Below are 22,397 nucleotides of genomic sequence, written 5' to 3'. Positions count from 1 at the left end.
CTTTACCAGCGCCAGAAAACTGTGGCCTGGACTGCCCCAGCCCCTTTCTCTGGTACGACTCTTCTGTGCCTGCTGTGACAGTGCGAGTGAGCAGCAGGGGACGAGTGCCCATCTTCCTGTGGCTGGGGAGCAAAGTAAGGAGCAGCATCCTCTGAGCCTGCCCCTGCCATGATCAGTAAGCCCTGAAGGTGCTAGCATGGCAACGCGGGAAGCTACTGGTGTGAGGGTAATCCAGTTGTTCCAGTCCAGTTAAACTTAGCAGAGTGTGCGGAAAGCTGAGCTAGAAAGGGGGAATTGATGCCCCTTATAGCTGCTTTCTGGTGCAGAGGGAGTCAAAGGATGTGAACTTTACGGAGCTGTAAAAACGAGCCTGCTTGGTGTATAGCAGGTGTCTGTAGACAGCAAGGAATAGCAGTCCCCCACCCACAGTATTATTGTTGACTGTTTTCATCCACTCATGAGAAATGAGGTTCTGGGTTGGTTTTTCTTCCCCACTGCAACCAAAGGATGTTTGAATGGCAGAGTAATCCCTGGTAATTCTACGTGGTGTTAGGACTGCTAGTCCGGATTGTGACTTGCCAGTCTGAGGAACAGTGTGAAAAGTTTGAGGCTCTGTACGTTTCCCCAGCCTGGCCTGAAATTTGGCACACCTACAACATGGGAAGTGTGAAGTTAGTGCCAACATCATCCCAGCAGCAGATGCAGGATGCTGCCCTCCCAAGGGCCCAGCCGTGGCACGGGGCCATTTGGGCCGAGCGGCGTTTCACAGACCGGGGGCTGCCTCCCCGGCCTTCGCAGGAAAAAACAGGGCAGCGTCTACGAGACCCTTTGCCTGGGGGACCCAGATTCGCGACACCCAGGGCCTTTATTCAGAGACCGTCAGACGCCAGAGGCTGCCCCGCGCCCCCAGCGGGGCTGAAGGGGTCGGGCACCGAGGTCCGGGTCCCACCGGCCCGGTGCGGGAAGGGCCGCGCCACCCCGGGGCCGCATTCCCGGTGCCTCCGGCCCAGCCTGCCCGGCCTCCACAGCGGCGTGCGTGACTTGTTGGCCTACTAATAAAAAAAAACAAAGACATTTATTTAACACAAAGCAGCCGAGGGGCGCTCACGGGCGCGCTGAGGAGGGCCCCGGGCAGCCCCCCCCCGGCTCGGCGCCGGCCGCTAGAACTCGAAGGTGCCGAAGTGCGCGGCGCGGCCGCCGGCCTTGGGCTGGGGCTTGTAGCCGATGCGGTCGTTGATGAGCTGCTCGCGGCTCTTGTGCTCCGTGCCCAGCGCCAGCGCCGTGGCCGCCGCCGCCGCCGCCGCCGCCTCCTCGCCGGCCGCCGCCTCCGCCTCCTCCCGCTGCTTCTTGCGGCCCTGCGGGGGGGGGGGGGAGGCGCGTCAGGGCGGGCCGGGGGCCGGGATCAGGGACCCGGGGGCCGGGATCAGGGACCCGGGCCCATCCCGTGGCGGCCGCCCCCGGCGCGGCCCCGCTCGCACCTCCAGGTCCTTCCGGACGCCCTCGAACTCCTCGATGTCGTCCAGCTTCAGCTCCAGCCGCGTCGGCTTCCGCCGCAGCATGGCCGCCCCGCCGCCGCCACCGCCCCGCCGCCGCCGCTCCTCCCGGCCTGCCCCGCGCCGCCCGCCCCGCCCCGCCCCGGCCTCCGCCACCGCCTCCAGCGCCCGGCCCGCCCCGCCCGGAAGCCGCCGTGAGGCGCCGCCGCCGCCATGGCCTCCGCGCGGGCACCGGCGGCGAGAGGCGGAGCGCGGCCCCCGGCACGGCCACCTGCACCGCCCGAGGTGGGGGCCGGGGCCGGGATCGGGATCGGGCCGGGGCCCTCCGGGGCTCCCCGCGGCTCCCCGCGTGTCTGCGCCGTGTCCCGGCCGCATCCCTGGCCCCGTAACCGCGGGGCTGGGGCCGGGGCCGCGCCGCCGCCCGCTGCTGCCCCGGGAGGGCGCTGGGCAGCGGCGGCTCCCCCGTCTCGGCTGGGGCAGGGGAAGGGAGAGCTTCGCGTCCGAAGTTAAAAACACAAAAAACGGAGCCTCAAAGGCTTGGTCCGGGGAGGTCCTGGGGAGAAAAAAGGGGGCGCGATGCGGCCCGAGCGAGCTGTGCCTCGTGGTGTTCCGCTTCTGATCCCGGCGCCTGAGGCACGGCCTCGGCCTGACTGCCCGCACCCAGCCCCTCGAGCGGTGCCAGGGGCTCCTCGGAGCGCTCACGGCCTCCGGCAGAGCTCCCGTGCTGCTCCCTGCCTGCTGATCAGCCAAAATGTGCCGAAGGGGCCCTAAAACTCTGCCTTTCCCTTGCAGGCCACAAAGAGCAAACCGTCCGAAGAGAGCGATGCGCCGCCCGCCAAGAAAGCGCCCATCTTCTATGGCAGCTTGGAGGAGAAGGAGAGGGAGCGTCTGGCGAAAGGAGAATCGGGTCTGCTGGGGAAAGAAGGGATGAAAGCTGCGATCGAGGCTGGCAACATTAACATAAGTAGCGGTGAGAATGCTTACACACTTTTTTTCCCCTTGCTCTTGAACTTGACATAGCCAGAAGTCTCTCTGATCAAGTTTGAGCATAATTCAGGGTTGTGAAGGTGAGACCTCAGCCTTGACTGTCTTTTTGTTTGGGTCTGCCTCTTGGAGAGAGATCCCTTGTCCGGCTGCTGTTTTCAATCTGATGGTTTTGTTTTTGGTTCAGGTGAGGTTTTTGATCTGGAAGATCATATGAGCGAGCGGCAGGCAGAAGTGTTGGCTGAGTTTGAGCGCAGGAAGAGAGCCCGGCAAATCAACGTGTCCACCGACGACTCTGAAGTGAAAGCCTGCCTGCGAGCACTCGGGGAGCCCATCACGCTCTTCGGAGAAGGTCCTGCCGAAAGGAGGGAGAGGTGCTGTGCCCACCCTTGTCTGTTGCAAACAGGGAGCACTCGGCTATACCCAGTTTATCTAATTCCTGATGTTTTCCTTATAGTCGGCATGCGATGAGCGCTGCCAGTCAGTGATGTTACATTCCTACCTGGCAAGAGTTGTGAGGAAAGAATGGCACTCAGTGAGTGTTTGTGAGATTAGATGAGAATTCGCCGAGTGAATGTGACCTAATATCTTTCTTTTCAGATTAAGAAATATCCTTTCGGTGGTTGGCACAGATGCGTTAAAAAAGACTAGAAAAGATGACGACAGGTCAAAAAAATCCAAAGAAGAGGTAACGTGTTCTCAGTGCTGAGGGAGATGTGTATGATAACCTTTTGGATACCTTGTTCTGATGGTCTCCAATATGTCCAAAGCTTTTGGGTTTGGTCGGTCTGTGGATTCTCACGTCATCCCTTCTTGCTCCTTCTTCTGTGTCGCCCATTCTAGCAAAACTGGCAATGTATTATCTGAATAGGGAACGTGAACTCTGGCTTGCACTCCAGACCAAACTCTATGTTGTGTACAGCATATGAATCAGGAGATTAGATGTTTGGACTGTTACATAGTATAGCAAGTCTGTTATTGTTTGTCTTCCTACTCGGGGAGAAAAAACTTTCTGCTATACTGCATCTGTTTCTGGCTTTGACTTGTCTTTCTGCTTCTCCTTTCTCCTTCCTGAGTCCATTTTTCCCTTACTGTTTTGGGAGGTTGATGTAAGCGGAAGTCACATCAACTGACTGGAAGAGCAGTATCATGGTAGCTTTTTCTTTGGCTTTGTTCCTTGTCTTACAGTATCAGCAAACCTGGTACCATGAAGGACCACGCAGTCTGAAAACAGCAAGGCTGTGGCTTGCTAACTACTCACTTCCCAGGTAAAGAAAAACAACGTGAATGAAGGAGAGATACAGCCTTTTGTAAGATCTAACTGCTAATCCCGCTGTGGGTAGTGCAGGAAATTTGAGATCAAAAGAGTGGGGAACAGACTCTGGTAGACAAATCTTAATAGTGACTGACTTTGTTAGCCCAGTATGGGGGAAGTGAGGGTTTCCAGCAGCAGGGCAGGGAAAACTTAGGGACTTGTTACTCCATCTTTGCTCTTCCCAGGGCAGTGAAGCGGCTAGAAGAAGCGCGACTGCTCAAAGAGATTCCAGAAGCAACCAGGACATCGCAGAGACAGGAGCTGCACAAATCCCTGCGAGTAGGTTTGGCATCTACTCTGCTCCCATTTTTAAGACTTTGTGCTGATCTCTAAAGAGATCAGAGAAAGATCAGCTGCCTGGAGGTGCTGTCCACATGCGTGTAGTTTGCTGTGCTTTGCCTGTCTCTGTTGTAGATCTCTGCATTTACTCTCTTTTCTGATGATATGCATGTTCTACCTCTGTTCAGCGATTCAGAGACCTACTTTTGTTGTTCCCCCATGTTGCAGAGGGATGAACAGACACCCCTGTGTTGCCTTGTCACTTGCCTGTGAAGCTAAAGAGATTGCTTCCTGGGTTTGTCACAGGTTCAGCTGGCTAGGAAGGGACTGCTTGTTTAATTCTTCCTGTGCCATGGTCATTATTCCCTAAAAACATGGGAAATAATAACCAACACGGTAACGGAAAATGTCTTTTAGAATGATTCTGAGACGTCCTTTTCAAGCATGTTAAGTCCGATTCCTAACTTAACAGAATGGCTCAAGCACGCAGTGTGTTGCAGCTCTAATCCTGTTTATCCCCAGATGCATTAGCTGCCAGAGGATTTGCCTCTCCCCTGTGAGCACCGCGCTGCCTGCCCTACTTTTTCTGGTTATGTTCCTTGGCTGAGGTGTAGAAAGAGGCCCAAACTGCAGTGAGGTCCCCGTCAAAGCTGTAGTCGCAAAGCAGGCCTGCAGGATTATTAGTGGCGAGTGCAGTGGGTGACACGGTGAGCACTAAGCTGTGCCACCGAGCCGTGCTCGCTTCCATCGGTCAGACTGTCTCCGTGGCCCTCCTGCTTGAAGCTGGAGTGGCTCTGAGGTAGCTCCTCCTTTTGGAAGTGACTTTCCAAAGTGCCCTGTCTGTTCCTTTGTATGTCTCTCATCTTCCCCTCAGTTTTTGGCCAGGGCTTTCCCTAGGTCGTTTGTAGTTTACTTACTTATTGTTTTCTTTGCATTTGGTTGCAGTCCTTGAATAACTTCTGCAGTCAGATTGGAGATGATCGCCCACTGTCCTACTGCCACTTCAGCCCCAATTCCAAATTCTTGGCTACTGCCTGTTGGTAAGTGTTTTTTTTTTTTTTTTTTAAAAAAAAAAAGCACATGTACTTTAGGGGATGAAGCAGCACAGCAGGAGCGCAGGAGAGGGATGTTACTGTAGGCCTGTACATTGTGTGAGTTCAGAAATGCATTTTCTTCCTACTCAGAGCTGCATCTTCACTCCACTTCAGAGCTTTGCAAGAATTTGAATCTGAGCCCATTAGTCCCAAAGCATGCTGGTGTTTTACCCAGTGCAGAACCTCTCATTGTGTTCTTGCAGCTCTGTGTTAGAAAATTCGTTTGATATTCCTGTCTACACTGACTTCTATTTCTTGTGTTCAACAGGAGCGGACTTTGTAAGCTCTGGTCTGTGCCTGACTGCAACCTTGTTCACACCTTGCGAGGTAGAGCAACTTTCATTGAAATTCTTTGCTTAGTTCTGTTCCTCTCTGGGCCAAATCCCCATACCTGTATTGTTTTGTAACTCAAAAAGTTGTGTTCCTTGGGCATATTTTATTCTAACGAGAGCTTTACTCAGGCTTGCAGAGCATGGACGTGTCAGATAATCCAGAGGAAGTCCTGACCCTCCTCTTAGAGAAAAGACCAGTTTGTTATTTCTCTTTCTGGATGATGTTTTTGTTTTACCTTGTTTAAAAACCTGGTTTGAATTATTTTGAGCCAAGTACTAGCATTCTTGGCCAGACAATGTAGTAAGAGTGAGGTTCTTTGAACAGTGAACAGAGGTTTGAGTAAATACAATCTCTTCATTCGTATGTTGAATTTTCACTGCATTTTGAGGGTTGCAAATCTTGGTGTCTGATACTCTTTAAGTGGGCGCTGCTGGAACTGCAGTTTAGCTGTGTGGCTTCACCCAAAATGGGAGGACACAGTGAAAGTACGCTCTGGTACCTGCCTAACAAGATCCTGTGGCAGATTCTGAATTTTGATTTTCCTTTCTGTTAAGGACATAACACCAATGTAGGAGCAATAGTCTTCCACCCCAAAGCCACCGTCTCCCTAGACAAGAAGGACGTTAACCTGGCCTCGTGTGCAGCTGATGGTTCTGTCAAACTCTGGAGCCTTGAAAGGTTAGAATGACACTGGACATGCACAGTTGCAGCATTGGTGCTTTGGGGGTTGAGTTATTAAACATTGGTCATTTACCATCCTCCTGCAAATATAACCTTTTCTTGTAGTTATACCAGTGCAATCCCTGGCCTTGGTATATGCCATCTTCTGTGGCAGAAAAAGAGATCACCCTGATAGGGGAATCAAGGTGAGGGGAAATTGTCTGGAAAGAATCAAGTCAGAATGGCTGTTGGGCATTAGCAAACTGCTTCGGGTGATGGATGGAAGATCTGGAGTGTTTTTCATTCTAACCTTTCATTTGGGAGGGAATTTCTCCTCTTTGATATTAAATGAACTTCTGGGTTATTGGAAAGCACCCATATGCGGAGAGTTACTAGCCAAATACGTAACCATGCACAAAGATTCATCCTGTAAGAAAAACCTTTGGCTCTGTGCCATTGCACAGTGTAGTTTTAGAAAACGTGGAGCATCTATCTCAAGCCTGAGAAAAGTGTGAGCCGTAGCATCTGCTGTGTTTGAAAAGTGGAGCCCTGCAGTGCCTCAGGAAGAGGCAGGCAGCTCTGAGGTCCTTACTTCGTTATCTTTACCTGAGAGCCACGGTTTCTAATTGCAGAAGCATACTTGTGCCAAGCAACAGCTGTTTCTTAATCCCATGTGACCACATCTCTATTTGGTCTGTTGGAAAGACGCTCTTAATGCTGTTCAGATCTTCCGCTAAAGGCTGCTGAGCTGCTGCTGTAATTCTGGGAAAATAAATGTTTGCTCTCTCCTGCCTGCCCTGGGTTTCATCAGAATAGCAGGGTTGGGATGAGGTGGTACGGGATGTGTTCTGTGTAGTCACAGTAAAGCTCCCTGCTGTGCACTCTGAGCTTCGTTTCTGCTGTTGAGACTTTCAAATTGCTAATAACAAGGACCTTGATAATTTTTGAAACCAGTTATCCCAGGAGAACTTATAACTGAGGATATGAGTGTGTATAAAGGGGTTAGACTTAGAGCTTTAGCTGGGTGAACAAAAGGCAGAATTTAGAGTCACTGTAGTCAAAACTCGACTTTCCTATCTGGGCAGTGCTTAAGTACCAGCTTTCTTGACATCGTAGCTGCAAAGGCCTGGCTAGAGCCAGCCACCCTGACCAGCGTCTGATGACTTCTGTTTCTCTTTTCCAGTGATGAGCCAGTGGCAGATATTGAAGGTCACAGCATGAGAGTGGCACGTGTGATGTGGCACCCCTCTGGGAGGTTCCTGGGTACTACCTGGTATGGAGATTTGTTTTTTTTGTTTGTTTTTTGTTTTTCTTTAAGATATTACTATTTGCTGTCAGTGAGATTCCTGAAAGACCTCCTTTCTCACTTGAGACCCAGTTGGTCTCCAGTTGGAAATAAAGCATCCACAAAGTTAGTGAAATATCCTGTTGTTCTCCTTGGAGACTTCCAGCTGCCAGAGAAGCAGCCCACTGGCTGCTGCTGACTCGTGAGCGTGGGATGGGAGATGTGGTGGGCAGACACGAACACTGCTGAGGGAGAGGGAGACTGTGCTGCCCTGGAGCTGAATGGTGCACAGGTCATCTGAAAAGCTAATTCCAGAAGCAGAAATGGATACTACTGCTAGGGGGATTTCAGTGAGATACCTGTGTTCTGGCAGTCGGGATGATCCTTGTAAGCAACACTGTTCCGCTCTATTCTCTTTTCCTTCAAATTCAGCTTTAAAGGCTTTACAAAGTTAACCAAACAGTCCCTGTTCTTGTATTAATCATCCTGTGGCAGTTACTAATAACTGTTTTTTCCTCTTCCCTTTTGTGTGGCTTTCTGAGGCCACCTGGACTCCACGCTGTCAACTCAGAAAGCAACAGCATCTGAGCAGGGCGTGTGGTTTTTGTACACTGCATCTCCTAACCCAACAGATCAGCATTGCCCATTGTGTGATCCCTTTGGGGTTGAAGAATGCCACGTTTACGTGGACCTAGGGAAGCCCCCTGCTCCCCCAGGGTTGTGCTGGGGATTTCTGAGGTTTTGGTGTGGACAGTCTCATTCCTGGCATATTTTCCTATGCGCAAGAAACGGTTTTGAACCAGCCAGTGTGAACGTGCCGACAGCTGTTATGCGTGTGCCCAGTTCAAACAGGATTATGTGCGCAGATCGGGAGTATGGAAAAATATTTATTTGGAGAAATGCTTTGTTTTTGTAGCTATGATCACTCGTGGCGCTTGTGGGACTTGGAAGCTCAGGAAGAGATTCTCCATCAGGAGGGACACAGCAAAGGGGTCTATGACATCGCCTTTCACACGGATGGGTCTCTTGCTGGGACTGGGTGAGTTTGCTTTGCATCAAGACCGTATGCGAAGCACTGTCGAGGTTTTGGTGCTGACTGATGCCAAGTGCCCCGCTGCTGGTGAGGCTGAGTGTGTTCTGGCAGTTGCTGAATCTGACGGGTGATGTTGGTCGGGTTCTCTCTTTTTCAGTGGACTGGATGCTTTTGGTCGCGTGTGGGACTTGCGCACGGGACGCTGTATCATGTTTCTGGAAGGTCACCTGAAGGAGATCTATGGACTTAATTTCTCCCCAAATGGGTAAGAAAGGAGTTTGCGTGGTTTACGTGGGAGCTCTGAGTACAAAGCTTAGCTTTCAACACTTTCCTACTTGGGCCCTTGGCAGCTACCATGTCGCAACTGGCAGTGGTGACAATACTTGCAAGGTATGGGACCTCCGCCAGAGGAAGTGCATCTACACCATTCCTGCCCATCAGAACCTGGTGACTGGGGTGAAATTTGAACGTAAGTACCTCTTGTCTGTTCCTCATCCCTGCCTTCCCTGAGCTGAGGCGGCAGGGGATGGGGCAGTTCCGAACCACATCCTCAGATCAGGAGGGTCTGTACTGGTTAGTGGTAGATGATCTGTCACGGTTTTCTTTGCAAATCTCACTTCTCCCTTTTTCTCATCCTTAACTGCAGCCAATCATGGCAACTTCCTGCTGACCGGCGCTTACGATAACACGGCGAAGATCTGGACTCACCCTGGCTGGTCCCCTTTGAAGACGCTGGCGGGTCATGAGGGAAAGGTGATGGGACTGGATATCTCCCTTGATGGTCAGCTGATAGCGACGTGCTCCTACGACAGAACCTTCAAGTTGTGGACAGCAGAGTAGCTCAGGTGCTGATGGTCAGCTGGGACAGAGATGTTAATGGCTTTGAACTAAGACTTGTTTTTTTTTTTTATATTAAATTAAAAAAAAGGCTATTGTAACATGCATTACAATGGCTGTAGTCACTGGCTGTGTCTTTGTTTCCTGGTTGAGGTGGTTTTGAAGCATCTGTTTTTCAGGGCTTGGTTGGAGTCAAAGCTTGGATGATGTTCTACTTTTCAGGACTCTTGTTTTATGCTGCAGATACTGTTTCTCTGACGTAATTTGGAGATGAACCATCTGCTTCCATCTCCATCTGGAGATGAACCTGCTTCCAAGCTAGGCTCACAAGTTTTCTCCAGTCTGTTTTCCACACCTGTAGGTAGCCACACAGCACTTCATGGATGGTGTGCTGTACAGCCTCGATACCGTTCTTACCTTCTGTTTTCCAGGATGCTTTGATAGGAGTCTGTGGCTTCAAAGTTAATTTGCATTCAAAAAATAAAAAGAGTTAGCTGTCAGTTGTTGGAGGAAAAAAGTTCCTCTGCCTCTGCTAGATAGTTTGAACATAGAGGCCTGTATGTGCTTTGCTACTGCACTTGCAGTAGATGTTAAAGGCCGAGGATTTTTCTTTTCCATACGCCATCCCAGGCTATCTGATGTCCTAGCTCCTGGAGCTGTCTCACAAATTGGGTCTTTCAAATCCATGGACATTATCTCCTGCTGAAGTTTTTGCTGTGTCTCACGAGGTATGATACAAAGAAGGCTACTTCAGTGCAGGATTGTCTTGATCTAACTTACACTGTGAGGAAACTTCCTAGTTGTTGTTTGTTCCTTAAACTGAAGTTTTGCAAATGTGGTCTGGAAAAATCAAAAGATAATTTGCATGTGCACCCTGACCCCTGTAAAGAGCTTCAGAGGAAAAGAGCGGACATTCATCTCCCCTCTGTCACCTGGAGCTGTCCCTGTTCCTCGGGAAAGCAGACACCCCATTGTTTTCAATATTTGCAGTGTACTTGGGACCGTGCTGTTTCAACACCAACAGCAAACTACTCATGGGTTATTTTTCTAGCAGAGCTGTGTGCCTTCTCCTTCCAGCAATGTGGTGGCACCTGCCATGTGCTGGGTACTCTCGTTTGCTCCCAGCGAACATGTTAACAGGCTGGAGGCCAGGAAATAGCACAGAAAAATATTTAATTGAAATCTCTCCTTGTATAAGCCTAGATACAGGGCTCTGTGTGCTCAAGCACCTCTTGAAGAGTCTGCTAAAGGGACTGTCTGAGCCCAGAAGCACGATCTCCCAGCTGCAGAGCCAGGGATCTCCCTGTCCATAAGGACAAGCTCCCCAAGGGCGTACCTCATCAGGTTGTCATTCATGGGACAGCCTTTGCCCAGCACTTAGCCAGCCTGCTCCCCCTTGAGGCAGCAGCATGTTTCTGGCTGGCTTAGGATGAAATTTTGGACACCAATGAACGATTTGCATTTACACACACACTGTCCTTGGGGTATAAATGCCAGTGCAAGATTTCTGTCACACAGTGTTTGGCTCCACTACACAGGACAACGAGCTGGAGCAATGAGAAGGATGACGCATTCCCTGCTTGATGCCCTGGCAGCCTGCGGTGCTGCCCGTTGGCTTAGCCAGGAACCAAACTGGCCACATGTGAACAACCTGCTCCACAAACAGGAGCCAGATGTGCCCTGAGAGCCTGCTGCATCACAGCAATGTAAATACGTAGATTATTCAGCCTCTGGAGGCGCTGCCATGAGCGGGCTCAGCGAAACAGAACAGCGATGCTGCTTTAAATCTCATCCAGGGAAGAAGACGGAGATCCCTGATTTCTCATGCTGACTGATAAAGGCCAAGGTGGTTGTTCTTTTTCCTCCCATTAAAAACAGCTTTCCTGCTGTAGGGCAGCAGTGCTCTGATGAGACCTGAGAAACACTGCAGGGACGGTACACGCTTTCTCATAGCTCCTCGGTCCTCTTCTGCTAGCCCACTTCATGTCTGCATGGAGGTTTTGCAAATCAAGCACCCAGCGCTCTTGCAGGAGTGAGAACTTGGCCTGAATGCATCTACGATTTGGCTTTTCTTCTAGACAGCTCTAATTGCTTCCCACCACCTACAAGCTGTAAGCAGAACACCCCCCATGCCCCCCCCCCCCCCAGCTCTGCAGGTGCGGCGTTGTCTTGTGCCTGCAGTCAGGGGAAGCTGACGGGGAACTGGCTCCCTGTGGGGCAGTCTGCTGGAAAGGTTCTTATGGTCAAAATACTGCCAGCTCCTCCAGGTCGGCACCGTTTCTCATCCGCAGTGAGTGGATCCCTGAGTTAAAAGTGGCGCAGAGCAGCGTGGAGCTGTCGCAGACGGCCAGCGAGGCCAGCGGTCCCGCTCCCTCGAGGCACGCAGTGGCCAGGCAGGCTGGGGAGGCAAGAGAGAAGTCACTCAGGACGTGCGGTTTTCCAAGATAGGGAACAACCACCCCGAGCTCCCACCTCCTGGCTCTGTCCACGTGTGGCCATCTGCCCGTCTGCTCGCCCCTCGGTCGGCAGCGAGGGAGGTGAGCCACGCGTGCACACCCCGTTGTGCCGGGTGAGCCCCCATGGGGTCCCTGCAGGCTCTGCCGGGCAGTGGCCAGAACAGGGATCCAGGCTGAGGCCGGGCACCTCCCCGGAGAGAAAACCAATACGGACGGACAGACAGAGCTGCAGGGCTCACGTGGAGGCATTACAACGTGCCTTTTTCTCCCAGATTGCTTATGATCAAGAAAAATTTTTTCCAAGGGTTTTGATGAACCCCTCACGCAGTTTTGATAAACCTCTAAAAGAGGGGAAAAGAAAGTAAGATTTAGAGTATTCAGAGCCACATCAGCCTTTCTGTTTGTGTCCATTATTAAGAAATCCTGACGTGGTATTTATGCAGGCACCAGCCCCATGCTGAGCTGGTTGCAGAGCCGTGTGACAAGGACATACAGGCAACGGCCCTTCGCAGCGACGTACGCCTGTCAGACAGCACCTGAACTACAGCTGACAGCTGAAGGTCAAAAGAATCGAAGCACAGAGCTGCTGCTGACCCCACGGCTGTCTCAGCGTGCACAGGCACCAGGGTAAAAGGCGAGGTGAGTGAAAAGAGAAGGTGAGAGTTTTACTGTGGGACAACATCAGGTTTCTACTTTTATTCTATTTTAAATAAGTGTGAGTGAAGAGGTGCTTAGCACAGTGCCTAATGCTAATGATTTTTGCTGGACCCAGCACACAGCACGTCTGTGAACCCAAACAGCTTCCCGAAAGGGACTGTCTCTGCCCTCTGCGCAAGGCATTAGATAACAAACCTGCTGCTGTGTCGGGGCTTGGCAGGTAACCAGCCTTTGTGTCCAGCTTACGTGAGGACTTAGCCCTCACCAAATCCTCCAGCAAGCAGGCTAACCCCGAAATGCCTGCAGTTCCCACTCAGAGGGTGATCACAGCGAGGGCAGCTGCTGACCAGCCCCCAGCAATGCAGCGCAGTCTGTGCTTTGCAACTTTCCACCTGTATCTGAGGAAAGCCCTGGAGTTCCACTGCCCTTTTTCATTTTTATCATTTGCATTTCATTGCTGAACTTGGACACCTTTCAAAACCAGCTTGTCATTGCTTCCTTTTGGTTAGAGGAGGACACCCACCACCTCCAACCTCATGCACCCAAACGCCCTCCTGTGCCGGAGGGCAGACAGAAGCCCCTGGCGCAACACCAGTTGCTCTGCTGCTTATCTCCGCCCTGCCCCGTGGCTGCATTTGATTAAAATCCAGAGGTTACAGGCACACACAGGTGTGTTCTCATCACCCCAGGGAGACAGAAACCAAGGAAGCAGTTTTGTTTTCCCAGGGTAGCTAGCACACAGTCAGTGGGCAGCACCCTCCCTCACCTGCAGTGGCTTGGTCCCAGACCTTCACTTTGCTGTCGTACGAGGATGTGGCAATGCTGGGGGCGAGAGCAGGGCCCCGTGGAAGGAAGACACATGAGGTTGTGGTCTGGAAATGCCCTTTGTACTCACGTACTCGGCTCCTCGTCTGCCGCAGGTCCCACAGCTGCAAGGCAACAGGCAGTGCTTAGAGCTCAGGCTCCGTTACTGTCACTTGCCAACATGGAGCTGCTTTATGAAGAAAGGGAGGAGGCTAAAGAGCTCCTTGCCAATCCTCAGAGTGCAACACCTACTGCCTCTATCCCCTGCTTATGCTCACAGTCCTAGAGCACTTCAGACCCCAAAGGATTTTCACCATTTGCCTATTCAAACACGTCCCTGCAAACTGAAACAAAATCCCAGTGCTTTAATGAGGAAAAAGACCTCTTATTGCAGAAGACTCACCAAAGAGACGGGCAGGAAGGAACTAAGCTCAGGCCTTGCTGGTGACAGCAGAGTAAGGCCAAAGCAGTGGGATCTGTGCTCTGCTGCAGACAGACCCTTGGAGCACTGATCTGCTGCCCTCTGCTGTGTGCGGTGGAGATTAGAGAAAAATCAGAAAAAAGCAGGACTTGCTGCCCAGCCAACTCACGGTTGCTTCGCAGCCCTCCCCAGCGAAGCCGCTGCTGCTGCTGAGGACGTACCGCCCGTCCTGGCTCACGTCGCAGCACGTCTGGATGTGCTGCTTGCCTGGAAACGTGTGTGCCACCCGCAGCTCCCGGCTGTCCCACATCCTGGAAGCAACGAGAGTGGGGAAGGAGGACGGGGCATTACTGCCACGAAGGGCTTCCCTCGGTGCCCTCACTTTGCCTTCGATCTCATCCGCCACGGGGCAGTCTCCCTCCTTCCTCCCAATGCTGTCACCGCATACGTGCATTTGTCTGTCCCACGCCCTGAGTCCTAAATCAATATTTAGCCAGAGCAGCTCCGTGGAGCTCTGAACCATTTTTCTTTTTACACATAGTTGCTGCCCAGTGCTGCTTACAGCCACGGGTGTCCCCATGCCGTCCTTCCCTGGCAAGAGACCACCCTCCAAGACCCAGGTGAGCTGGAGGTGGCTTCTGGCTACACCAGGACTTTATGAAAAGCAACCAACCAACCCCTTGTGTACCGACATTTTCTATAATCCATTGCCATGTGCCCCAGGTTGTAACTCCCTTCTCTGTGGCCACCTGTAAGACTTACTTGACAGTTTTATCCTCTGATGTCTGGATGACGTAGGGCTCCCCAGGAACCCAGCACAGATGCGTTACCTGTGGAGGGGAAGGGATGAGCAGCATGCGGCCCACCTCTGCGTGCAGCCCAGGCTGACATCTGCCTGTAGGTACACAACCACAAAGCTCCCCTGTCCTCGCTCTCCTCCTGCTGGGTAGTGAGCAGGAAATGACGGATGAAGGTTTTTCTGTTTCCCACCAGTGCTGTTGGGACCAATGCTTGTCTGATCCCAGAGAGGTGGCTGGGGTTTATTAGCAGGCAGAGAGGCACCAGCAGCTCAACGGGGCACGGCGCCATGGGAATAAGGGTACCACAGGCACCAGAAGATACAACGCCACTCCCTAGCTGGTGCAAGAGGGAATCAATAAATCGCCACACATCTCTTGGTATCTTTGTGCTACGAGAGGTGCTGTTTCCTGGAGGAGAGGGTAACTAGCCCCAAGCTTTGATCTCCCCAAACATAAAGGCAATCTGTGCAGTGCCTCGAGGGCTTATTGTAGTGCCAAGCTCAAGGCAAATTCACTTTACGTGGCTTTACTCGTAAAGTACCCGAGTAGGCAGCGAGTTGCTATTACAGGACGCAAGCAACCAGCGGCTCCTACCAGGTTCCTGGAGACAGCAGCTCTGCCCAGACACCCTCCGGTCTCTACGTCCCACTTGCAAACGGTGTTGTCTCGCGAGCCTGTGCACAGCTGAGTGGCATCTGCAACCACACGTAAACATAGGAAATTGTCAAGATGATAAACTGTGAAGAAATCATTGTTTGGGGAATAGGAGTGTGCTGGTCCTCACCTGGGCTCACAGCCAGTCCAGTAACAACCAGGTCATGTCCTGGGAAGTGCTGGCTTGGCCCTGAAGTCCTGTGAAGCTCCCACATCATTACTGTCTTGTCCCGGGACGCACTGAAGATTCTATTTGAGTCGAGGGCACAGGTGACCTGTCGCGGACCAGATGGGAGAAGTAGGTTAGCCTTCTGCCCAGCCCAGCCGTGTGCAGGGAAAGCACAATGCTGCGCCATCACGTCAAAGTCTAAGACATGCATAGATGTGATAGAGAAGAGCCTCACCTTCATGCTGTTTTGCAAATGCTGCATTGCTCAGTGCTCACACGGAGGACCTGTGACTCCTGCTTGCTCCTGCTCTGCTAGATCCTGGCCACAGGCAAAGCCCAGTGCAGCGGGGCCTGGGGCTCTGCCTTGCCTTGCTGTGAGCCCCAGACCGGAGAGGGCAGGCAGCAGCTGCAGCTCCCAACAACATGCAGCAGAGGAATGAGGACTTTACCCCATGATGGACCTTGTTTTAGATTTCTGGTACAAGAAGAACGTCAATAGCACTTGGCTATTTTTCATCTTTAGTTCTGGGGCAATAATGACACTGAAAGGCTGCGTCTCTCTTGCCCTGAAAGCTCAGAGAAGGTCTCTGTTTTGCATCCCCCTCCCCTTCAAAAGGAATTTTTCAAGAAGAGGTTAGATCACTAACTTGATTCGTCACCTCCCTTCCCACTCTGAACTAGCACCTTCATGAACACCATCAGACCTCTACAGAGCTATCACTACTCGCGCTTTCCGCACAGACAGTAGTCAAGAGGCATCAGGATTTAATAAGATCTGTGGAAGGAAAAGCCCTCAGCATCCCCCCTTGTCCTCAGGGATGCCCTGAACTGGAGATGTGGGCTGGAGAACATCTTGGTACTCATCTGTGACACTTAAAAGGAAAAATGCTTGCCTGTTCTTGGCCCAGGCAGATGAATGCCAGATCCCAGCTCGGTGCAGATCCCTTGTGTAGCACTGAAGGGCTGTCTTAGATGAGAAAGACTGAATACACACCGGCTCTTGGATTCACAGGTATAAATTTCGCTCCCAGGAGTCGCAGGAGAACTGTTTTCATGATGGACCCCAGCTTCTCCCACTTGTGAGGGGATAAAACTCCCAAGGTGCTCAGGGTCACTCTGCCCACCTGGCACTCCACAAGCTGTGTACCTGAGTGGGCTTCATCTCCCAGATAGACTCACCAGAAGCAGACAAGGGTGCAGGACTGTCCCAGGAAGTGGCTGAAGAAGGCTTCCAGCCAAACATCAGCCAAAATTTCAGAGGGGAAAGAAGCAGTGAAGCTCCAAGAATGGATTCTTAAGCCCCAAAGGTGCAGCGGAGCCACAGAGGCAAACAGAGTGATGTTACACTGAGCAACAGGAGCATTGCCAAGGAAAAGCCACGGCTGACGGAGGAGAAAACCTCTCCTGTCCTCGAGGACAGTCTGTTTTCCTGACCCCTATAGCACAGTGACAACAGATGCTCCTGAAAAGAAGTGATTGGTGCTGAGGTTGGTTAGAGATCATGGAGCTCAGCTGCATGCTGTCTGGAGGCACTTGTTCCACGACTGCTAAATGCCTCCTCTCCTCCTGCTACCTTCTCCAGCACAAGGGCAAGTCCAGGGGAACAGCGCAGGTTGTTGGCTCTGTACCGAACCTGGACAGTTTCTGATCACCTTCCCTGTGACCACAACTACAGGCAACACACATATTAACCTGCTTTCCCCAAAGCAAGTGGAGAAGCTGGCTGAACTCCCCAGCTCCTGCACAGCGGGAGGTCAGGGATGACATGGGGACAAGCCCAGGCTGCAGACAGGCTCTGTGGCAGTCGCTGGCTGCGGCGGGTTAGCTTCCTTTTCAGGTTGTTATAGTAAGGAAAGAAACTGGAGGCTGAGCCAGGCATTTCTGTGCAGTGCCTTTGTGAGTAGGCAGGGTGGTAATAAATGCGTCTGTCGTTTTCTTGGTTTCTTCTTCATCTTTCCACAATCAAACTGTGAGTGATGGTGAGATCTGCTGGGTTAACAGCCTCACACCCATTCTCCTCCGCCTTGAGTGGCAAAGGGGGTTCCCAGCCTCCACAGCCACTTGAGCTGGGCAATGAAGGAGCCTCCTGGTGAGCACAGGGAGAAAAGGAAATGCAGAAGACCGATTTTCTGACTTGGGTTCTGGCACCTGATGGAACGGTGCAATTACCAGGAAAGCCTGACTCCAGCAGATCGTGTCAGCTCTGCTCTGCGGGAAGGGCACCTGCACAGACACCAACTGTAGGAGGGGGGCATGCTATCAACATATACAAATTGTTGTTGGAGCAAAAAATTGCTCCAATTTTGGATGTATTCTCACAGGAGTAAGCAAAAGCACATTCCTGGCACAAAGGCACCTCGCTGCTAAATTTGAATTCCAGCTTTGAAGCTCACGTGTGCTAAAGCTTCTGAAAGAAGACGTTGGAATCAATGTAATGCTGCAAAATAAGCCTTTTCCCCCATCCTGTTTTCAGAAACAATTAATTTTATGGGAAAAACTTCCTTAAAAAAAACCACAAAACACAAAAAAACAACCAAATGAGCCCAGTGCACAGTCACTTTGAGCAGTGGGACGAATGAAATGTGAATTCTGAGTTCTTCCTAGGGCAGCACCACCAGCCCTCTTCATCCCTTCAGCATCCCAGAGCACAAGGGAATACCTGGCTACTCCCAGCTGGGAGGCGCACCAGCCAAGCCATGCACAGCACGTATCCACCCCTGCATGTTTGCTCTCAGAGTAGCATATTTGGTTTTGTAATCAGGATGCTGGATGGAAAATTAAAGCCCCGTTGTTTCTGGGCACAGCTGTTTTGTAGAATAACAAGTTTAGTGGGATGAAACCTGAAGAAAAGAGAAGAGCATCTCTGAATCAAACACTTGACCTAGTAATTAATTCTGAGTTTTTGCCACGCAGTCTCTTGAAGGGAAGATAAGCAAATAGCCAAGTGTCCTGGTGCCCTGTTTGCTCTGGCTGCAACCAGTGCTTTTTTTCTGGACAGCAAAGTATCAGCTGGGAGCTTGGGAAAAACACCTAACACATCCTGATACCCAGGTAACTCTGACAGAGCAAAGTGAACCCTCTGTGGATGACAAACCGTGCTCCATCATTCCTGTTTTCCCAGTTTCTGGCAGGTGCAGAAGACCCCAGCCAGACTCAGTTGATGCTCACCTTGGTGACTTCATGCTCATGGCCAACGAACCGCCTCAGCACAGCTCCAGATCTCCAGTTACAAACAACCACGCTCTGCAGAGAACCAGGGGAAGGAAATCATCATCAGCAAAGCAGGACAAAGAAGGCTCATGCACAATCTTGGTTTATTTTATACTCAGACCTGTGCACAGACCAAGACTGAAGAGGGAACAGATACTTTTGGTTTTGAGCTCCTACAGCCAATACAACTCCCTTTGGAGCCTGTCTTTTGTCAGGTAACATCAGAGAAGGGTTAGCTCATTGGTTCTAAGCTTGGGTGAAAGTATTTGACATGACCTGACCTCTGGAGTACGTTATGAAATTTGACCCAGTGTGCTTCAGTGTGTGCCCTCATTCTAAGCTCATCTTTTCTTTCTCAATTCAGACAGATCGCTGACAAAGTTGGTAGCAATCACAGAAACATGTAAAACTCACATTTAAACCACATCCCCTTATTTTTCTAACGTCTCTGCCAATATATTTTCCTGCCCGTGACTGCGTTTTGTGCCCTGTGGTGGGCCAGTACCATACCTTATCCTTTCCTCCTGACACACAGATGTCTGCTTTGAGAGCAGCCACAGAACTGACTGCATCGGCGTGCACAGGGTTGTGCTGCTGAACACCTCTGCCAGGTCCTGTCTTTTCCACGGAGCCATCAGCCCTGCAACAGGCAGAGGGACAGTGGCAGGAGCTGCAGTGCATTTTAAGGCAAAGTCAGGGTGATGTTACCCACTTGGACTGAGCTTTAGGAGATTGTGCCACTGACTGGACTGCAGAATGACAACATCTGACTTCAAAAAGCTGAAGGGAAGCTGTCAACAGACAAATGTGTCTCCTGGACTAGGTGAGATGGAGCGTGTCTATTCTATATCTCAAGTTGCTAAATATTTGTGTGTTTGCTCACTCCACACCAGCGCAAAGAACAGAAGAACACCGCATTTCAATTTTTCCAGTCTCCACTTCCATGAATGCCTTTCAGGCTTTGCTGCTGTCCTGGCAGGCCCAGCACTTCGGCTCTTCCAAACCAGCCTTGCCAGGTGCTTCTAGTCCCCCGCCACCCTGCGCTCTCGGCTGATCCTCCAGGCAAAGATCGTCACTTTTGCTGCCAGATAATTATTGCATCTTACCGATGAAAACTGACGGCAGTCTGAAGAGATGATGAAGCAGTTTGGATATTTGGGCTAAACAGCCACTCCTAGACCTTTTAGCCTTCAGAGAGAGCTCTGCCTTAGCAATCACAGAGCATAACCACGGGTCACATTTACACGTTCAGCCACTCCTGTGAGCTGTATTTTGGATTTTAGTCCCCCAAATAAGCTAGGCAGAATTTAGAAGCAAGGGTCAAAAATAAATTCTAATTCATAAATTCAATAATGAAGCTGATGAACCACACGCTTGCTATATTCTCCATTCATATACATGGTTTATTAAGACATGATCATCTGACATTGCTTTACCTGTATTTGGTGCTGTGGAAGCTGATTTTACTCTGCAGTTTCCCCATCCCACTGCTGAAGAGCACGGCTTCAACTACGGCCAGCAGCACTGAGCGTCACTACATCATCTCAGGTGCTTGCTGCTGGGACGTGACCTGAGGGTGAGGAGACACAGCATTACCAGGAATACAGAGAGATTTTTGCTTCTTGCATACACAGGATAAAGTGCAGGTAACATGGTATCTACATCTTAACTTTGCTTAGAATAAGAGAAAAAAATCTCAGCGTAAGGGATATCTGGAGCTCCCCAGTCCAACCTTTTGCTTAGAGCAGGGCCAGCTGCAGAGATGTGGTTACTGGGGCCTTTCAGCTGAGCTTTAAGAATACCCAAGCATGGTGAGGCCACAACAGAGACGGAGCTGCTGCCTATACTTCTTTTTGCGCCTTACTCCTCCTCTTACTCCAGTACAGGGACTTCCATATTCCTGGGAGATCCCAGTCTCCACAACTTATCCTCAAGGGTCATGTTCTGGGAAATTGGCTGGCTTGGGTGTGACACAACCCCCACTGATTAAAGACACCGGCTACGGTCACAGATGAAGGGCAGTCACCAGCGAACCTGTTTCAATGACAGTGAATTGCCATGTACAGTAATTGGATTCTTCTTAGATCAAGACGTATTAATGGGATTTAGACTGCACTAGGTGTACGCTAACACTCCCATCTTCTGGACAAGTAGTATTTTGCGAATAAAATACGAGAAAAAAAACACCCTACCTACTTGAGCTAGTGAAGAAAACACACGCTCCAAGTCTCTCCCACAAAATCTTGAGAACCAAATACTGGAAGCACTAAGCAAGAGGGGCTGGTTTTCTACAATACATTCCCTTTCTAATTTTATCCTGACAGCCTTTGTGATTAGCAATTAGTAATACCCAGTTAATCTCCGCCTGTTCTATCCATGGGTTCGCATCAAAAGATGCAAAGAACAATAAATGTCACAGAACAATAAATCTCACAGCTCAGGGGCAGCGTTAATTTGATAATTTTCTTCTTCTGATCAGATTGAGTTTCTGGAGCGTTACAGTACATTAAGAACAAACATGATTTTTCTGTGATAATAGGAAAACATGGGAATTTGTTTCTCCTGCAAAATAAAATTTCAGGAAAAAGCTAAGACTTAAATCCTGATTTTTTTAAAGTTACGCTGATATTGCAAGACAATAGAATCAGCTGTGTAACCCAGCAGGAAAGACACAGCATCAGAAGTGCCTTTTACCATGATTTGCATGCAAATGCAGCATATTTCCACAAGAGAACAACTGCAAATGCTTTGATTCATGAGCTGCCTTTTTTTTTTTTTTACTAGGTTTGCCTCACGTGAGGCACCCCAGCTCGGTGCCTAACAGCAGCAATAATAACGCGCAACGATTCCGGAAGTCTGAGAAGTCAGATTTGGTTCGTTAGCCTGCTGTAACAACCCCACCGACTCCCATCGTTGCACTCGCACCGGGCCGGGGAATCTTTCCCCACACCTGCGGTCAGCTTTCCAGGCGCACGGCCCTCCCGACCCGGACTTCAGGGGTCGGAGCAGAGAAGCTGCCGGAGACCCCGGGGGGCTCCGAGGGCAGCGGGAGCTGCGTGGTGCCTCACCGCGTCCTGCCCGCTGCAGGAACGAGCAGGTTTTTCGGACTCCTGAACGAACGAACGGTAGTTCTTTGGCAGGACGCGCGTGTCAGGTTTTATTACTTGGCAGGCTTTCCTAGGAGCTTATCATGAACTTGGTCAGTCGCAAATCTTTGTAGCGCAGCGCTGCGCTGCGTTCAGGGGCCCTGCAGCAGGGGGTTCGTACAACGCTACGCCTCAAAGGACCACATATTGCACCGGCGAATCTCCCGTCCTCCCTTCCCTCTACATGCACTGCTTAAAAGAAATCAAAAACATTTTCTACTTTTTTTTTCCTCCCCTAAATACCCCTTACCTGAGGCTGCTCCGACACCGCGGTGACATCCCCACGGCCCAAGGGCGCTGCGACACCCCCAGCAGCAGGCACGGCAGGGCCGCTCGCCCCATCCCCGCGGGGCGTTAGGCGGCCCCTGAGAAGAGCCTTACCGAGAGGTGACTGCCAACACCGGGCAGCCGTAGGAGCGGCCGATTCGGGTGAAATCCCGGCCGGTTTGGCACAAACCCTCGGCTCCCCGTGCGGCGAGGCCAGCCGGCGGCAGGCTCCGCGCCCCCACGGCCGCCTCACGCGTTCACCCCGCTGCCAAAGCCGGCGACGGGGCGCGGACACCTCGGGGCAGAGCCCGCACCGAGCCGGGGGCCGCTTCCCCGAGGAGGTGCCGGGGCCGAGGCTCGCCCACCGGGGCCGAGCCCCCCGCTCCGGCGGCTCCTTGGCGACGGCCGGGGCCGGGCGAGCGGCGGCCCCGCCTGCCAGGAGGGGCCGTGGGGCCGCGCCCCGCCGCGGGCCGGGCCCGGGGGGGCTGCGCTGGGAGCTC

At 51.6% G+C, this 22,397-nt stretch overlaps 3 protein-coding genes across 5 annotated transcripts; 1 reads left to right on the top strand and 2 right to left on the bottom strand.

Moving 5' to 3' along the window:
• Positions 1–1,056: 1,056 nt before the first annotated feature.
• Positions 1,057–1,648, bottom strand: CDC26 (cell division cycle 26). Its single transcript, XM_083807138.1, has 2 exons — positions 1,479–1,648; positions 1,057–1,355 (listed from the first exon to the last, which is right to left on the bottom strand). Exons 1-2 carry the CDS (start codon positions 1,557–1,559, stop codon positions 1,161–1,163), a joined length of 276 nt encoding a protein of 91 aa, XP_083663264.1. The 5' UTR covers positions 1,560–1,648; the 3' UTR covers positions 1,057–1,160.
• Positions 1,625–9,438, top strand: PRPF4 (pre-mRNA splicing tri-snRNP complex factor PRPF4). Its single transcript, XM_083807116.1, has 14 exons — positions 1,625–1,778; positions 2,286–2,463; positions 2,665–2,851; positions 3,078–3,165; positions 3,666–3,745; positions 3,978–4,071; positions 5,017–5,111; positions 5,434–5,492; positions 6,053–6,176; positions 7,342–7,431; positions 8,360–8,482; positions 8,634–8,741; positions 8,827–8,945; positions 9,123–9,438. The coding sequence occupies exons 1-14, from the start codon at positions 1,707–1,709 to the stop codon at positions 9,314–9,316; spliced, it is 1,611 nt and encodes a 536-aa protein (XP_083663242.1). The 5' UTR covers positions 1,625–1,706; the 3' UTR covers positions 9,317–9,438.
• On the bottom strand, positions 8,314–22,325 carry WDR31 (WD repeat domain 31). Of its 3 annotated transcripts, none has more exons than XM_083807124.1 (10): positions 22,012–22,325; positions 19,921–20,054; positions 18,995–19,124; positions 18,443–18,517; positions 15,236–15,380; positions 15,046–15,146; positions 14,414–14,481; positions 13,821–13,962; positions 13,193–13,355; positions 8,314–11,711 (listed from the first exon to the last, which is right to left on the bottom strand). In XM_083807124.1, the coding sequence occupies exons 2-10, from the start codon at positions 19,965–19,967 to the stop codon at positions 11,557–11,559; spliced, it is 1,026 nt and encodes a 341-aa protein (XP_083663250.1). In that variant the 5' UTR covers positions 19,968–20,054; positions 22,012–22,325; the 3' UTR covers positions 8,314–11,556. The 3 variants fall into 3 exon arrangements, with proteins under 3 accessions (XP_083663250.1, XP_083663249.1, XP_083663251.1); XM_083807123.1 differs by having other exon boundaries at positions 21,881–22,304; XM_083807125.1 differs by lacking the exons at positions 18,443–18,517; positions 18,995–19,124; positions 19,921–20,054; positions 22,012–22,325 and adding an exon at positions 15,510–15,701.
• Between the last annotated feature and the right edge of the window lie 72 nt (positions 22,326–22,397).

The sequence above is a fragment of the Anser anser genome (genome assembly GCF_964211835.1).
Source record: "Anser anser genome assembly, chromosome: 21".
Taxonomy (NCBI): Eukaryota; Metazoa; Chordata; class Aves; order Anseriformes; family Anatidae; genus Anser; species Anser anser.
The sequence above is the reverse complement of the archived record's forward strand: the minus strand, read 5'-3'. Positions and strand labels throughout refer to the sequence as shown.

What these genes read in the sequence shown, in the direction of transcription:
- CDC26 (XM_083807138.1), bottom strand. Translation starts at nt 1,559, where the DNA reads ATGCTGCGGCGGAAGCCGACGCGGCTGGAGCTGAAGCTGGACGACATC. An exon ending in GCGTCCGGAAGGACCTGGAG is followed by an intron (nt 1,356 to 1,478) that starts GTGCGAGCGGGG and finishes CCCCCCCCGCAG; the next exon opens with GGCCGCAAGAAGCAGCGGGA.
- PRPF4 (XM_083807116.1), top strand. Translation starts at nt 1,707, where the DNA reads ATGGCCTCCGCGCGGGCACCGGCGGCGAGAGGCGGAGCGCGGCCCCCG. An exon ending in GCTAACTACTCACTTCCCAG is followed by an intron (nt 3,746 to 3,977) that starts GTAAAGAAAAAC and finishes TGCTCTTCCCAG; the next exon opens with GGCAGTGAAGCGGCTAGAAG. An exon ending in AGCTGCACAAATCCCTGCGA is followed by an intron (nt 4,072 to 5,016) that starts GTAGGTTTGGCA and finishes ATTTGGTTGCAG; the next exon opens with TCCTTGAATAACTTCTGCAG.
- WDR31 (XM_083807124.1), bottom strand. Translation starts at nt 19,967, where the DNA reads ATGGGGAAACTGCAGAGTAAAATCAGCTTCCACAGCACCAAATACAG. An exon ending in TTCCACAGCACCAAATACAG is followed by an intron (nt 19,125 to 19,920) that starts GTAAAGCAATGT and finishes TGCCTGTTGCAG; the next exon opens with GGCTGATGGCTCCGTGGAAA. An exon ending in CTGGGACCAAGCCACTGCAG is followed by an intron (nt 11,712 to 13,192) that starts GTGAGGGAGGGT and finishes TTGCCTCCCCAG; the next exon opens with CCTGCCTGGCCACTGCGTGC.